Source organism: Melospiza melodia, chromosome 18 (assembly GCF_035770615.1).
Source record: "Melospiza melodia melodia isolate bMelMel2 chromosome 18, bMelMel2.pri, whole genome shotgun sequence".
NCBI lineage: Eukaryota > Metazoa > Chordata > Aves > Passeriformes > Passerellidae > Melospiza > Melospiza melodia.
In genome coordinates this window covers 7,114,564-7,131,796 of record NC_086211.1, presented here as the reverse complement: position 1 = coordinate 7,131,796, position 17,233 = coordinate 7,114,564, and the positions used below count along the sequence as shown (strand labels likewise).

The 17,233-nt window shown below is 43.1% G+C and overlaps 1 protein-coding gene across 1 annotated transcript; it reads left to right on the top strand.

The window, feature by feature from the left end:
* The first annotated feature begins 4,436 nt into the window (after positions 1–4,436).
* Positions 4,437–16,945, top strand: KDELR2 (KDEL endoplasmic reticulum protein retention receptor 2). The gene is made up of 5 exons (XM_063171873.1): positions 4,437–4,604; positions 11,128–11,228; positions 13,614–13,772; positions 14,815–15,067; positions 15,736–16,945. Exons 1-5 carry the CDS (start codon positions 4,514–4,516, stop codon positions 15,768–15,770), a joined length of 639 nt encoding a protein of 212 aa, XP_063027943.1. The 5' UTR covers positions 4,437–4,513; the 3' UTR covers positions 15,771–16,945.
* Positions 16,946–17,233: the final 288 nt, after the last annotated feature.

Genomic DNA, 17,233 nt, shown 5'->3' with positions numbered 1-17,233 from the left:
AAATTTTGCTCTTTGTAGATGTGGGTAACATTTGTTTAAACCAAGCTTAATTTCTCCTACATCCTTTTTAGTTCTTGTAGATCTTTGAGGAGAAAAAAAATCAGATTTGTGCATAAATCTGCTGTTGAATATAGACCATGATAATAATTGTATCTGCTTATTGTGAGAACTGCAGCTCTCCTCTCCACTCGTGACCCTTCTGATGGTTGCTGGGCAGTGCCACACATCCTGTGGGATGCACATCCAACCATCCAGCTGCTGACAGTCACAACTCTGGTGTAGGCCTGGCTCCTCTGAGTGCTTTGCGCCCTGTCCAGCAGAATGTGAGAGGAGCCATTTCATTCCTGTGATTAAATGTAGCATCCTCCAGGAGTTAACAAATGGGAAGAAATACTATTGTTGGTTTATTATTTCAGTGCCTGCTACCTTTATGTTCAGAATTGTATTTAGAAATGAGAAAAGGGCCACTGATTCTGGATCAGCTGGAGAGAAAATATCCCTGTGACCTGGTACTGAGGTAAGTGGCACATCTGTGGTATCTGTAAATCCCCAAAAGGAAGAAAACAACTGCCCATCCACAGTGTCTGAGAAGTGTCCCTGCTAAAGCTGGCATTCTGGCTGTTGTCAGGTTTTGTACAGTGCATGGAATGTTTGACTCCCAGTGATCTCAATCTGTCACATCAGAGCTCACCAGCTCCTCAGTCTGAGGCTCTAAAGATACTGTTTTAAAAAAAGGCATCCTTCCTTCCTTCCTTAATTTGAAGAAGCCCTTTATGCCTCTGTATAATCTGCTCAAATATTCCAGAGGCAATTACATACTGCATTAAGGCAGGTTTAGCTTCTCACCTCACTGCTGTGCCTGGGGATCATCACCCCCTCCTTTACTTTCCAGTAACACAAATTGCAGCCCCATCATGTTGGGCTGGGGCCTTGTCAGAGCCCCACTGGCTGCCCCCCCTTGGAGCAGATGTGAGACATTGCTCAGGGTGTGCCAGCCACACACATCTGGGGCTAAAGGAGAGCCCTGACTCACTCCAGTGACACCAGAAAGCAGCAAGGCCTCAGCAGTCCCCTGGAATGTGTCACTGGAGCAGGTACCTGGCCATGGGGCACCCTTGTGTTCTGGCTCCTGCTGTGTTGTGGTTACAGACACCACACTCTGCTGCCCAGTGGGACACTGCCAGTTCCCCCAGGGCAGTCTAGGAACAGCCAGCAAACTGCAGTACCTCATTCCCCTGTCAAACTCTGTTCTCCTTAGAAGTAAAAATCAAATTTCAAATAATCTCTTCCTCTTTTTTTTTTTTCTTTTCTCTAAAAATGTTGATATCCAGGCTGGTACACAAATTTAAGCAATGGTGTCTCTTTATTTCAGTGAAAATGTTTACATGTTTTGGTAAGTTTGTGGGGGTTTTTTGGTGTGTGTTTTGGGTTGGTTTTTTTTTTGGTTTTTTTTTTTTTTTGTTTGTTTGTTTGTTTTTATTTTTTTAACAGAATCTGTAGGCATGTGATGAGGAGAGCTAAGAACCTTATAGTCCTGATTAGGAAAATATTCTCATCTGTGCCATATGATGTGGGGCAGCTTTAGGGACTGTTTACTCCAGTGCTGTTGCAAGGGAGGGATCTGACTTCCTTTTCTAGTAAGGCAGGAGGGAAACTGGATAGAAAAGACAGGTCTGCAAAGAATAAACAAAACTCCACTGTAAGTTAAATTTCTTTTATTGGTACCCCAGAACATTTGGAATTGGTCCTCAGAAAGAGCATTTTATGTATTGTTATACAAAATACTGTTGGAAAGTGCAGATAAATAACAAACCTCTCATAAAGTAAAACAGATCTGTGTGCTATCCAGGTATCCATAATTTCATATTTTAGTTAAGACTGTGATCCATTATCAAACCCTCTTTCCATATCTTTCTACCTAGTCCTTAGACAGAAATGATGGGACTGCCTCAGAGACCCCACCAGACCTTGCCTGGCATCAGGACATGCAGGAGTTTTGCACCATAGGATATTTTTATCAAAGTTCACAGCTGGTTCTTTATTTGTACCCAAAAATAGCCACAAAATGTATTACATTTTTTCTGCAATGAGTAGAAAACAACCAATGTCCATCTGCCCCTTCCTGTTCAGCATCATTCTGCTTCTCCAATCCGGATTAATGAGAGGATTTTCTTGCCCTGATGATGCAGGAACCCAGGCATGTTCAGAGCTCAGAGTCCAAGTGACTGAACCTTGAAATATTAACTGGAGGAATTGTGATTGATGGATTTCTTCTTTGCTGGCAACAGTATAACATTTATTTTCCAATGTTTTAGCTAGTATAATTAGCCTTACAAATATTTAACATCTCAATATCTGTAAACTTCTCTTTGAGGGACAAAGAGAAAAGGAGAGAAGACAAAAGTAAATTCCTGTAGGAGAAATATGAAAACAGTGGAAAACACTAATCTGTCACAGATATAAGAGATACTTTTTGGTTCTGCTTTCTTGATAATTTTTAACTATTGTATATGGAAGTGAACTGTATTGATTTATCAAAGAATAGCCATTGCTATAGTTAAAATCACATTGGTTTGATGCACAAGCTGAAACTGCCCTAGGTCATGTTTAATTGGGGCCTGACATGTTTCAACATTTAATCAGATGTCAGAAAACAACTTAGATCACAAGCAAGTTCTGAATATGAACTGCATGAACTGAGCAGGGGTTGAGAGGATGGATGTCAGCTCTCTGCCTTTAATGTATCTATTAAATAGACTCCAGATATGCATCTGTCAGTGGTTTTATTAGCTACTTTTATTTCAGTATTCACCCTTACATCCAACCTCTTTTCTTAGGAAGTAGTAAGAGACACTAGGGAGTTTGTCAAGGAGTTGTACTGCTGTACTTGTAAACACAGTGTTGTAAGAGGACAGGCTTTGATTCCTAATCTCTGAAAATAAGTAAATTTTCTTTTGTCACACAGTGGGTACTTCCTAAAAAAGATAAACTCAATAGCAGGTACTAATCAGTTCTCCCTTCTCTGGATTATGTAAACTCTCTAAAGATTTCAATGTTTGTGCCACATTTTAAACAGAAAAATCAAAAGATTGTAGTTAGGATCCTTTTCTTAAATTTCAAAGAGTCGATAACCTTCTGCTGTGGGAACTTTTCAGTGTATAATTCTGTAACAGTAAAGTCCTTATGCTATTTCCTCAAACAGGCTGTGAAACAATGTAAACCAAGAGATTTTTTAAAGAAATGAGCAACCCAGCAAAGCACCACTGTTTACCTGGAATAAGCTGTTACCCATTTTCTGCAACCATTGGAAATCCTGTTCCTGGGCAGCTATTCCTATTTTTTTTTTGCTCTTGTTTGGATTGATGGGGTTTTGTTATTTTTACAGAGAACATTGGAGAGTTATTAAGAGGAGATGCCTCTTTTGAGCTGCCCACTGAACTTTGCTGGTCATGTCCTGTTTTAGGGATTGAGGACTCTGAAGAGGCAGTGTGCTGCCTCTCAAGGCATGGTTATTGAAGAAATAATTGCTTTTTTTTTTCTTTTTCTTGGAAGCTTACACAGAATCACGGAATTGTTAGTGTTGGAAGGGCCATCTGGAGATCACCCAGTCCAACCCTGCTGCCAAGGCAGGGTCACCTGGAGCAGTGACACAGGAACGTGTCCAGGTGGGTTTGGAATGTCTCCAGGGAGGGAGAATCCCTGACTGCCCAGTCCTGTCCCAGTGTTCTGCAGCCCTCAATGTAAAAAAATTCTTCCTTGCATTGAGGTGAAACTTCTTGTGTTCCAGTTAATGGCCATTGTTCCCTGTCCTGTCACTGGGCACCACAGAAAAGCGTTTGGCACCATCCTGGCACAGGCTGCCCAGAGAAGCTGTGGCTGCTCCATCCCTGAAGTGTTCCAGGCCAGGCTGGATGGGGTCCTGAGTACCCTGCTCCAGTGAGTGGCATCCGTGCCCATGGCAGGGATGATCCCCGAGTACCCTCCTCACCCAAACCGTTCTGTGATTCCAGGTTCTGTGACCCTCTGGGCACCCACCTTTGAGGTATTTATATGTATCGAGGAAATCTCCTCTCAGTCTTCTTTTCTCCAGACTAACAAGGCCCAGCCCTCGCAGTCCCTCCTAAGAGAGACACTCATCACCTTTATGGCCTCCGCTGGACTCTCTCTAGTGGCTGATGCAGATTTTCACACTGTTGGCCTCCAAAACATAATCAAATATATATATACTATAATATATATTATATTCGCTGTTGTATATATTTACAGATCAGCTTCTCGGCCGCCCCAAGGGCTGTGTCCCGCGGCCGCTCCCCTCCGCTGGCCCGGCCCGCGGCTGCCGGGGCGGCCCCGCCGTGAGGGCGGCGCGGGGCGGGGCGGGCGCTCCCCCCGCTTCCCGGCGTGCACCGGCGCGGGGCTGCCTGGCCACGTCCCCGGGCCACGTCGCTCGGTGCCCGCTGAGCTTGCGCCATCTTCGCTCCCCGGCTCCGGCTGCGCCGCCGCCTCTGCCGCCGCCATGAACATCTTCCGCCTCACCGGGGACCTGTCCCACCTGGCGGCCATCATCATCCTGCTGCTCAAGATCTGGAAGAGCCGCTCCTGCGCGGGTGCGTGCGGAGGCCGCGGGGCGGGACCAGCCGGGTGGCTCCGGGCCGCAGAGCCCGCGGGAGCCCCGCCGGGGCCGGGCGGCGTAGCCCCGAACTCCCCGCGGGCTGCTGCGATCGCCCCCGAAGGGCCGCGCCCCGGGGAGAGCCCAGCGAGCCGAGGCGGCGGGGGGGACCCGCCTGTCTCACTGGCCCGGGAGGCGGCCCCGGTGAAGCGGGGAAAGGCGGGGAGGGCATTGACCCCGCTGGGGCGCCCCCGAGGGCCCCGGGGCGGGTGGGCAGAACACGGCCCGGGCAGGTGAAAAGCGACGGTCGCTCCCGTTCGCGCAGCGGAGGGGGCTCTGCCCTCCTTCTGACCTCCCCGCGACTCGGCCCCCTCCAAATGCAGCGCTGGCGGAGCGGGTGAGCGGCCGGGAGAGGGGGAAGGAGGAGGCGCATCCCCGCTCCGGGGTGGGGGTGCGCCGGCGGCAGCTGCATTTCCCTGTAAGGTGTTGTGGTTGCCATTATTTGTACTTTAATCCCTGTGCCCCGGCGCTCCGGGGCTGTGTCCGGGAGGGTCGCTCCTTCCTTACGTAACTGCCCGGCGGCAGGCGAATGAATGGGGAGGCCGGTTTGGAGGGCTGGCGGGGGGGAGCGCCTCGTTCCCCGCGGGGCGAGCAGCCGCCCTGCCTTCATCCCTCCGTCCCTCCATCCCTTCCCTCGCTTGCCCTGGCCGCGCCCGGCCTCGGGCGGCCGGTGTCCGCGGTTTGGTGCAGCGCCGGCCGCCGCTGACTCGCGGTTCGCAGCCTCTGAAGTTTCCCCGCTCTCCCCTTCCCTCCGCGGCGGCCTCACGCTCCCCCTCTCCTTGGCTTTTGTGCAGGCATTGAGCCGTGCTTGGTGCCGCTGTTGGGGCCGGTGGCGGGCTCGCTGTCGGCCCGCAGTGGGAAGCGCCAGGAGGAGATTCCCGGCGGGAGCCGCGGGCTGTGTGTGTGACGTGGCAGCGGGAGCCGCGCCGGGACCCGGGCGAGCCCCGCTCCGCCGCCCCCCGCTGCCGCTTCCCCCCGTCCGCAACGGGCGTGCTCCAATTCCTTGGGCCGTGCTTCGCTCTCCCCCTTCGCTGTACGGTGTGGTGGTTGCAGGGAATTGCAGGCAGTTCCCATAACTGCAGCGTAGCTGATTCCTTTCGGAAAGCTGGGAGCTGTTGTCATTCAAAATGGGCATTTCCTTGCGGTGTGTGTTACGTGGATGGGTTTTGTTGTGCACGGGAGTTTGACTGTGAGCTTGGCTTTGCCTTCTCTCCAGTGAGCTTCTCCTTCTTTAGTGAGGGCGGTTGTTCTTGAAATCAGTTTGCCACGTTTTGATGACACTATTCAAATACCGGGTTAGCACTGTTGAACAGATGTATCTGTAAAGTTTTCAGTTAAAAGCATGAAGAATTAGTTTAAGTTGTAACTTGAAATAATTCATTTTGGGGAAATGAAAGAGATTTACACTACAGGTAGGAGGAAGTACAGGTTCTGTGTGTTGTCATGTCAAATCACCAGCTAATCACTTGGTAGCACAAAAAAAAAAGGAGTAAATGACTAGTTTTGTTTTTTAAAAAGTAAACTAATAGCTTTGGCTTTAAACAGACTTAAAGTAAAAACTGTTCTTAACTTTACAAAAGAGGTCAAGCAAGTGACCCCATGGCCCACATGCAGCGATATTGCAGAACTATTGTTCCTGAGGTTATGGAGCACCTTCCTGCTGAACTTACCTGGCTCAGGCTCTAGTGCATCACAGGAATCCTGCCTGGCTCTGGCAGGACAGGGCCTTGCCTCCTCCAGCTCTTGAGCAGAGCTTTGTCCTGTGTTGGAGAAATGCAGTTGAGATTACGAACAGCAGGAGGGTTAATGATCTAAAAGCTGAATGTCATTTAATGACTGAAGAAAGAAAATGTGAAATTCTGTTGCAAGGCTGAAATTCAGATAGGGTTTGAGCCAAGAGATTCTTGAGTGACCTTTGGATGTGAGGTTATTTACACAGTATAGTACGATGTGACCTGGTCCCATCTTTCTGCTTAAAGAGTGGTCTGATGTTGCTTTCCTTAAGCCAATTTTGATTCAGAATCTCTCCTAGTAGGGGTTTATTGATAAGAAAGCAGCCTTACACCAATCATTGGTACAGCTTTCTCCAGGACAGAAAAGTGAACGGGCCTGTATCACATAGAGGATACAGCTCTCCCCTTTCCCAAATTAGCCAGTGTCCCTGGACACAAGCACACATGCATGAGCTCTTTCAGTAAAAATATTTGCTTAATTCATTTTCCTGAGGGAAAAAAGAAAAAAAAAAAAAAGAAAAAAAAGAAAGCAGAAATGTGTTTGTCAGGGTTGCTTCTTTGGTGTCTTCTAGTTCTGCCTGAGTAGTCCTCAGGAGTAAATCCAGGTTTGTGTTGCTGCTGTGAGATTGGTGTCTGAGGCCTAGCAAGTTTGTCTAGAATGAGAAGAACATAAATACCTCAAAGGACCACGAGCAAAGAGTTTTATTTTTGGGGCTCTATTCTGTTCCTCCTAGTGGTTCATTGTTGTCAGTTGAGGTTTCTGTTGATGAAACTGATGTAAATATGCATTTGCATATGTTTGTAAAGTCATGCATGACAATAACCCCTAAGTAGTTACCAATTAATGTTAAGCAGCTACAGAGAGCCACTTATTAGAGGGCCTTCTGCCATTTCTTTACATTGTATGGTTATTTGAACCATTAATAAATCAAATAAACTTATACCTCGTGGTTATTGGTGACTAAGGAAACACGGGCAAACCAGCTGCTACTTTAACCAGGCACTTTTGGAGCAGGCTTTGAAAATAAAGGAGGGTTTCTGGCTGCTGGCTGAACTGCAGGCTGTGATCCATGGAGAGCTGGCAAACCACATGGTGCCGACTCCTCTCTTCTGGTTGCATCTGTGTGTGTCTGAGCCCTTTGTTCCAGGAGAGCCCTGTAAAAGCAGCTGGAAATGAGGGAGACAGCCTGTGCACCTCTGCTGCAACCTGCTGCTTTTTGAAGACTTGTAGTCCCCATTTTCTTTCTTAAGAAGTGACTCCTCTAATTGAAGAAGATGGGTAAGGCTAGGCTCATCTGCACTTTGAACCAGTCTGTCTTTTCTGTGTTTGAGAAACTTATTTTTTTTTCTTATTTAGTCAATAGGTTGAAAAGATAAAAAGGGGAAAGCAAATCACATCTTGACTTCAGAATTTTAGAGCTGGCAAGGAAACAATTTTTTGCATGTCTGGTTGTGTTTCCAAATTTAGAATTTGGAAGAATGTTTGCCACTCAAAATAACAGTTCAAAAATCATTAGGAAGAGCCATGGAGAATGTAATAGGTAACTCCATTATTGACATCATGTCATAATTAGGAAATTCATGAGACTTGAGGAATCCCGTGCTTTCAAACATTGTCCTGTTCAGACTGTATTTTCTAACCCATTTCAAGTCAAATTAGGTTGTTTGCCGTGCAAATTACTGCCTGAAAATTGATTTGCCTTTCTCTGTGCCGTTTATCAAGTGTTAAAGGTGACCTGCGGTTGCAGTGCTGTCCAATTATAAGCTGTATACTCCAAAAAAGTAGTATAGATAGTAAATGTGTAGTACTTTTGCTAGGTAATGTAGCTGTATCTCAATTTTATGTGTCTATTGTGGACCAGATAATATGCTAAGATGAAGACTTCTGACAGTACTTTGCCATAGGCTGCTGCTGATTTGTCTGTATTTTCACAAAAACTGCTGCTTTAGGTAGCTTTGAATTTTTTTCTCTCTCTCTTTGAAGGAAAGTATTCTCTTTCTCAGTTAGAAAATTTGTCTTTAAAATTAGGTTGGATTTTTAAATTGGAAGCACAGGAGTCAATGCTGGTACCTATTAGCAGAACCAAAGGAGTTGTGTTTCTGTGGGTGATGTACACTTGGTACAGAGCTGAACTACTTTATTTTTAAAAGTCTGAAGTTTCCGTGGCAAGGTATGGGCTGACCTTCCTTAGAATAATTTTTGTTGGTAGGTTTTATGGCTGTGATGTGCATAGTTGGTAGGTGCTGTACACACTGCCCAGCTCAGTGCCTCTGCTCCTGCCTGTTATTCCTTACCTGGCTCACCTCAGCAAAATGAAGTTGATAAGAAAGTACTACAATTTCAGCTCTGCCCTCCTGCCTGGCTCTGAAAATCACCTGAATTAAAGTTTCATGCTATGGCTTTCAGCCAAGCTGGATTGCAGAACTTGAAGGAGTTTTTCCATGTGTGAGCATGAAACAAAATGGAGAGGTTTGGTTCTTCCAAATTTGAGCCCAAAGCTTTGGAAGAAGAAATAAAACCATTTTTTATTTAGTTCAGGAACTAAGTAGCGTGTGTGGGAGGAAAAGGAAAGGGAGAAGGATGAGAATAGCATCATTGTAGCCTCAGTGCATTGCAGGTGCCAGCGGTGAGCCGGGGTCAGTGCTGTGACACATGCATTGATACATTTCCTAAAGTCTCAAAATGCACAAAGTGGTACAGCTGTTGTGTTTACCTGTCCCCTTGCCCTGTTTGTGTTTGTTGTTTAGATGTTTCTCCCATCCCTTCATAGGCCTTTGGTTTACAATTTAAACCTTGCCTAGTCTAGTCTAGCCTACTTTACTTGAAAATTAGTTTAATCTTGGCTCTAGGGTGGGTTTCAGGATTTCACAACTATTCTAAAGATTCAAAAATCAGTGAGAGTATTGAAAGCCTCAATAAAAATTGCAGCTTTGGGGTTGAGGAGATAAGATTGGCAATGGCTTGTAAGAATTTGTCAAGTATATTATATGTATTTATGACAGTATATCCAGATCCAAATTTATAGCTATTATCAATAATTAATGTCTCTTATATGCTGGTTGGTTTTTGGTTTTGTTATTTTTTTTTTCTGTTCCCAGTTATTTGCTCAAAGTAAATAGCATCCTAAATAATTTAGGCTAATTATATAGTATAGTATCACTCTGTTCTGTAATTTGTCCAGGTGGGTTTCTTTGTCCTGTGGGTTCTGACCTTAGGACAGCTTTGCTTGCTGGGAGGTTTTATTGGCAAGTTGTGATGCCCACAGGCACACCTGGGATGAGCCCAGAGCTGCTGCAGCTGTCTGTGCAATGTGGTTGTAGTTCAAGAAATGTCAAATGTATTTTTTTTCCTTAACTTTTGGAGGAAGTTTGTTTGGGGGGGATTGGTTTTATTTTTGTTTTGGGTTTTTTTTGGAGAGGTGGTGTGTTTTGTGTGTGATACTTGCAGCTTGTGTTTTACAGCTCTTCAGGCTGCAGGTTTTGGGATGGTTTATGTTCCCTGCACTGTACCTGGGCTGTTCTGTAGGTGGCCAGTCAGGCTCACCTTGGAGACATTTCACATATGAAATCTGTAAACCCCTTTCTAATTGTTTCAGCCATTCTTGTACTTCATAGGTTAAATTCCTTCATCTGGAGCAGTTTATTTCCTGTTCCTTAAGCTGGAGTGAGAAAGGACTTCAATAGCCATAGCAGATTGCCTTCTCCTAATTGCTTTATGGTGCTGTTAATAAAAGCCTTTCTAGAAATATCTCTGTATAAAGGGACAAGGATTTTCAGCCTCTCCTACAGAGTATTTTTCCCTCTTGTTTTTTGAAGAAGACTTGCATGCTTAGCTGAACAGATTCAATTATTTTCGCCCTGGATGACTGAAAACAAGAATAATTGGAATAACAAGACAGAGGCACAGAGTAGGTTGTTTTGTCCCCCTGCTGTGACACACCACCACATCAGTATTATGGAGCAATGCTGCACCTCAGCTTTCAGAAGCTTTTAGTGACTGACTGTGCAAAGCTCTTATGCTTCTAACTGTGCTCTAGTGCCTGAAGTTAAGTACAAACAAACATTTTGACATTGGGGCTTTGACCTAGAATCGAAAGTTGCTTTGAAGATGCAGTGTAGATGTCTGACATTTTATCTCACTTCTCTTCCTTTTTAAAATTTTGTTTTAGTACCTAATAACATGTGGGTTTGATTGTTTGATGTTTTTCTCACCATGTGGCCAATTGAGTCTGTGAATTGAATTGCCTTATGTTTTAAAATCTATGTATTCCTCTAAAATCCCATTATTGGTGCCATCTCACCTTCTGCTTGTCGCTGGGTCTGTTCTGTATTGCCCTTGTACTTTTCCAGCTATTCAGCATCTAAAGATTGTGCTGAGGCATGTGACAGCACCCTGAGAACTGAAAGCTAATGCAGCCTTGCCCAGTGATAATACAGAACAGATAGCTTGCAGGTGATATTTTTGGAGATGACTCTACCTGCTGTGAGTAACTTCTAAACCTTGTGTAGTGCCAGCACCTCTTCCAGTACAGGGTAACTTCTGTTCACACTACTGAGCTACATGGGCTCAGAATTCTGTTTGTACAGCTTGGCAACTTGGATTTTGTCCTAATTTTGTGATCAACTTGCTTAAAAATAAAGGATATATCCTTTCTCATCCTCGTCATGAAATGTTTCAAAGCACCTCATCACTTTCTGAATGATTAATTATTTCCTTTATCACTTTAGGTATTTCTGGGAAAAGCCAGCTTCTGTTTGCACTGGTCTTCACTACCCGTTACCTGGACCTCTTCACTTCATTCATTTCATTGTATAACACATCTATGAAGGTAGAGTATGCTGAAGAGTTAGAAAAGCTAGTGAGGTTGCATGCAGAGTGCATAATGCCATTAGTAAAAGCCATTTTTAATGGCTCACTGCACCAAAGCTCTCAATGGGTTTTGGATAAAGAATGTGGAAGATGGACTCAAAATCCTCCTTCTTTTCTGCACTCTACATGCAATTTAAAAAAAAAAAACTGTTTATATCAGGACTGTGACATTTAGAACAAATGACATTTTGGTTATTGAAAGTACAAGCTTTTGGAAAAAACTGTTCAAATGAACTGTATATCTCATTTGAGACATTAAAGCTCAAGTAAATCTCCTTTTATTCACCACAAGGTAAATTAGTATTCAGAGTGCACTGCCAGAATTGCAGCTACTGTCTGGTCAGAGGCTGATGAAAAGTTGACATGAGTAAGCTGTAAGGAATGTAGCTTCTGTGAGTTATACCCCTGTCACTTGCCCACTGAATGCCAGTGAGCCTAAATTTGATTTTTTTACTTGCTCATTCCTGCAATTTCTGGTGCTGAGTACAAGAAAATAAAGCAGTGATCTGGGAAAGAGCAGTATGTTTCTTTTTTTTAATCCAATTCCTTTATTTTTGGATTTTTCTAGATGCTTTTCAGATTTAATTTAGAGGGTAGTATAACTTTGCCAAGAGGAAGGACTAAAATAATCAATAACACAAAATGGATGGATAAATTAGGGAACTAATACTGTAAAATAAAATAATGTGTCTTAAACTCACACATTTCACTCAACAAGTGAAATGTGGATGCTTAAGTTTTAATATTAACAGTATAGATGAAGAGCTGTGGATTAAATAAAATATTCTTGAAACAGAAGATTTTTCCATATGTAATTTCTGATTGGAAGTTGCCATAGGTGCACTAAAGGAGAAGGTAGGGGTTTTTTGCCATTTATTTATTTACTGGGTGTGATTCAGGGCCATGAGCACATCTTTGTTCTGCAGCCCTCCCAACCAGAAAAGGAAGGAATGTGGAAATATCAACTTTCAAAATGGTAGCCTCTATTTCAGTTTCAAATGTTACTGCTTAGAAACTGATGGATATAATTGTCTTTTCAGCCCATTATTGTAGTGTCAAGATGAAGCTGCTTGAGTGTCCCAACACAATTTTGTGTTATATTTATTTATGTGTAGGAGGATATAATGTTACACAGTTATTGAGAACTTGAGAGAAGTTTAGCTGAGAAGTCGAGAGTTGAGATTCTTGAGATGAAGTTTGTAATGTAAGAAATTTGGATTCATTCACACTTTCTCAGTGTCTTCTGTGACCATAGCTGCTGTGATTTGTGTACACCCATAGTGAAGGTGGATCCCTGGATCCTGTCCTGTGGTTCTTTATCTCCACTCAGCTGGGCTGCTCGTGTAGCAGAGCCTTTGGATTTTGAGCTCCTTAATACAGTATTTGTAGGATTTTGTCTGTGAGCAGAGCATTTAGTGATTAATAGCATCTGCAAACAGTGGGATTTTTAATCTGTTACTTCTGTGTTGCAAAGAATCCTTTTTTAATGTAATAAATGGTTTGGAACATTCAGTCTTTGTGCTGAAAGTGGCAGAAGCTAAAATATTTGTCTAGTCTGCTGTACTGTGTTGACTCCAGGACAATGAGCTCTGTCCTGATGATGGCAGATTGACCTTTAGAAAGTCTTAGAGTCTCTCTAGTTCTGTATTCTCACCTGTAAAATGAAGCTTTTTGCTTATTCCACAGGGAATAGATATGAAGTCTGCTGTGCCATAACCCTTCAAAATGGTTAGGCATCAGCTCAGATTGAATTCTGGTTCATTGCTGCTCTCAGTCTCATAGGTTTTGGGGCCTCTTGGTTGGTGAAGAACAGTGTCCAGTTGCCACTCTTCAGATTTTAGAGATGTTCAAAGGTCCAAAGCAAATCAGCTAACTTGTGATATGTTAAATGGTTGTCTCAATGGGGATTATTGAATATTTATTTATTGCCACATCAGCCACACCATGCTGAGTTTTTTGAATGTAGAAAGGCCCCTTCCATTATTATTGTGTGTATGCACCTGCACATTTTAACCTAAATGTTTGGGGCAGTGCAGTTGCAGAACATGTATTCCTTCTCCAGTCACTTCCTTAGTTCTGGAAAGGGTCTTCACCTTTGGGCAATCACTTCAACCATGGCCATGTGATGCCTTTAAAGCAACAAAACCAGCAGGGCCCAGAATGGCTCATTTTGATTTATAACTCTGCTGACAAAAGTTAAACACTACAAACAGCCTGCAAAACCGCATAAACAACGCAAAGAATCAAAAAAAGACCACTCTTATTCAGTGCCTATTCAGGGAGTGTGATTTAATCCTGGAACCTGTGTGGATTGTTTTGGGGTTGTTTCTGTCCTTGCCCTCAGCTCATCTACATCGCTTGCTCGTACGCCACCGTGTACCTGATCTACATGAAGTTCAAGGCCACCTATGATGGGAACCACGACACCTTCCGAGTGGAGTTCCTGATAGTTCCTGTTGGTGGGCTCTCTTTCCTTGTCAATCATGACTTCTCTCCACTGGAGGTGAGTTGATTGTGGGCAGGAGATGATATTTAGAACGTGAGGATGAGCATTTTTGGCCTGACAAGTGAATGGTTGTAGGGTGTCTCTGTTTAGTAGGTTCAGGCTAATCCTTTCCTCAGTGAATCTGTGTGGTGCAGATATCTGTGCAAATTTAAGGCACCTCAGGAGAGCAGCACTGTTATCAGCATAGATTATTTTATTAAGCAGAAGACTGTGTTTTTCCCAGTACACTATGATGGCTGTATTAATTCAGAATTCCTTTTGTTCTGTTTGTTAAAGAAATCCCCAGAAATGCAGTTTGTGAATAGTTGGTGCCACCTGGTGAAAACAAAAGGAATTATACTACTACTTAAATTCTATAGAATTGCAAATGATCTAGACTATAAAAAAGAACTGCATTATATTTAAAATGCAGCTATGTGTTTAGTTGCAGAAAAATTATATTTTAAATGTCATTACAGAGAGTTCAAGCAGGTAATTTTTTCCTACAAAATAGAGAGTAATTTTACATGCTTGTTTTCCATGGACTGAGCTGCATTTTTATATTGGGGTTAAATGAATTTATTACAGAGTAAGGGAATTTGAATTGCAACACTTGGAGACATATTTTAAATTTTGTTCTGTGTTAACTCGTTCTTTAAACAAATAGATAAAAAATGGAAGAACATTAAGCAGGGGAAGGGACTTCATCTTCCCTGCAGCTTTCTCAGCATGGAATCTGTAAGCTGCAGTTCATGATAATGTGAACTGGATGCACACAAATTGACTCACAAGTAAACCTGTGTGTGGCAGCTCAGCAGAGAGCTGGTTTGGATTGGAGAGTCTGCTGTCTGCCAGGAGAGTTCCCTCCTCCCATCCTCTGGCTGATTATGAAGCTTTCACTTAGTTTTTCCTGTACCAGGGAAAATTTGCCAAAATACTGGACTTGTATGAATAGGTATTCATCCATCCGTAACATTGTTAGAGAGCGAAAAGTCGAGCCAAGTCAAATATTTTCTGTCCTGCTGTTATCAGTGATTTACCTGTGGTTTTCTCCTTTCAGATACTGTGGACCTTCTCCATCTATCTTGAATCGGTTGCTATTCTCCCTCAACTTTTTATGATCAGCAAAACTGGGGAAGCAGAGACCATCACTACTCACTATCTTTTCTTCCTGGGTCTGTACCGTGCCTTGTACTTAGTCAACTGGATTTGGCGCTACTACTTTGAGGGATTTTTTGACCTCATCGCTGTTGTTGCTGGTGTGGTCCAGACCGTTCTGTACTGTGACTTCTTCTATTTGTATGTTACAAAAGGTAAGGAATACAGAACTTCCAGCTTCAGGTTGTGGAATGTAGCACAGTTAACAGGTTCATGGGGTCTGCTACATCAGCATTATGAGCTCGTTAATTCTGTGTGCAAATTAGTTCTGAAGTAGCCTTAATTTATTGAGTACACTTTCTGCTAGTGTGAGGCATTTCTGAGGATTTTTTTGGAGTGTGGGTAGAATATAAATATATAAACGATCTGATGAACTTTTGGAAAAACTTAAGTATGGCTAAATATATATTGCTGTTGCCTTCCATGGATAAGCATGATCCTCCTGCTTCCCCTGACCATGCACACTGTTACATACAGCTCCTGTGCTTACAGACACCTTTCTCAGTGGTTTAAATACCACCAAGAGTTGAAAGTTTCCATTATGTAACCACAAAGCTGTGTTATTTTAGTCATAATTCTTAAGAGGCTGTGGTGGGGAGTTAGTATGTCCTTTGAGGATGAAAAGGGGGAACTCCAGGGTGCCACAAGAGGGCAAGGTTAGAATTGTTAATTCTAGTTTTACCAGTGTGTATTGAAGAGAGGCAGCCTAGGAGAGCTGTCTGCAGTGGAAGGTTTTGGTCCCTGGGACATTTTAGCAGTGTGTGCTTCTCCTGCATCACAACTTTGTTTTGCTGACTGTTTTCTTTCCCACTCCTCCTTGCAGTTCTCAAGGGAAAGAAGCTCAGTTTGCCAGCGTAAGTGCCAAAACATCACCAGCATCTGTCCTGTTGGATGCTTGGACAGAACAATCCTTATCACAAGCAAAGGTGAAGATGCTTGAGACAGAAAGTCAGAAACACAGCTCTTTATAGTGCAGGTAGTCATCAGCGGCTCTGTAAGAACGGAGGAAAAACAACCAGCAGATTTCTGTTTGATGCATCTTGCCTTTATCTTTTTTATTACTATGTATAAAGATTTTTTACATAAAGAAACTTATACTGTATTAATAAATTCAGTGTATGGTTTCAATTGGAATAGTTCCAAAAGTGAGATTTTTGTGAGATTGTTTATGACCAGGAACAAGTGCAAACGTTTTTTTTAATTTTCAAGATTTTCTTTGAAATGACTGATTTTTTTTCTTTTGTTTTTTTCAGTGCACAAATATGTGCATCCTTGATGGATGGTAGTCATCTGTTCTTTCCCTTTGATTCAGTTTTCATTCCACTATATTTATTTTTTTCCAAAAGGCGAATATATGTCAACTCTAAATCTGAAGCCACCGATGTTTGATGTGATGTGCTGGTGCCCAGTCTTTGTGCCATCTGCTGACATGGAGTTCCTTACTCAAAAATAAATGCTGGTGCTAGAAGGGGAACAGTCACATTTTGAAGTTGTTCCCCTTCTAAAACAGACTGATGGCAAGAGGGCAATGAGGAAATCACTTGAGGCCACAACGATGGGCTCTTTCTGTTCTGCCATGATGTCTGGGAAGTAATCCCAAAAATGAAAGCACTTGGCAGCCCAGGTTGTGAGGGGTAAGAGATGAGATTGTGTTAATTAATGGGAAGTGTTTGTGACTGTTTGTTCAGGAAGGGAAGGTTAAATATCTTGGATGTCCAGCCCTGCTCCACCATTACAGCTGTGGGAAAGGGAGACATGTAAGTTGTTGATTACAGAAATCTGTGGGTGATCATTTTAAACAATATCTACATTTTCTTATTAATGAATGCTTTATAAGCAACTTCCGTGTTCAGCTTCAAGTGGTTTTCGATGTCACTTTTGGACAATTAATATTTTTTTTATAAACTTTTCAGAATCAGCAGCACCAGTTACCATTCTTCATCCTTTAAATGATTCCCTTTTTTTACTGAGCTGTTGCATGATTTATCCTGTGTTACCATCCTCAATAAACACTTTATGAAATGGTGAAAACATTTTGGGGTTTTTTCATTTTTTTCGTTCTTGAATGTGAAAGTTTTCTGTTTGCCTGGCACTGGATGAAAAGTTGTGGTGAGGATAAGCTGCCTAATATCATTGCTGTACTGAAATAAGAAGTTTTTAAGGCTCTGAGGGTCATCATCGCTGATAAGCAGTGAAGGCTGAGTTCTGGTTTGTTTAGTGAGAGCTCAAGTCTTCGGCCTGGCGCAGAGGAGGGTTCTGTGCTTGTGTGTGTTTGGTTTTATCTGCAGGTTAATTTGCCATCGTTCTCTGCACAGCGAGCG

Bases quoted from the DNA above. Each gene is read 5' to 3' on its own strand.
- KDELR2 (XM_063171873.1), top strand. From the start codon at position 4,514: ATGAACATCTTCCGCCTCACCGGGGACCTGTCCCACCTGGCGGCCATC. The intron at 11,229-13,613 runs GTAGAGTATGCT...CCTTGCCCTCAG, and splicing joins TGTATAACACATCTATGAAG to CTCATCTACATCGCTTGCTC. The intron at 13,773-14,814 runs GTGAGTTGATTG...TTCTCCTTTCAG, and splicing joins ATGACTTCTCTCCACTGGAG to ATACTGTGGACCTTCTCCAT.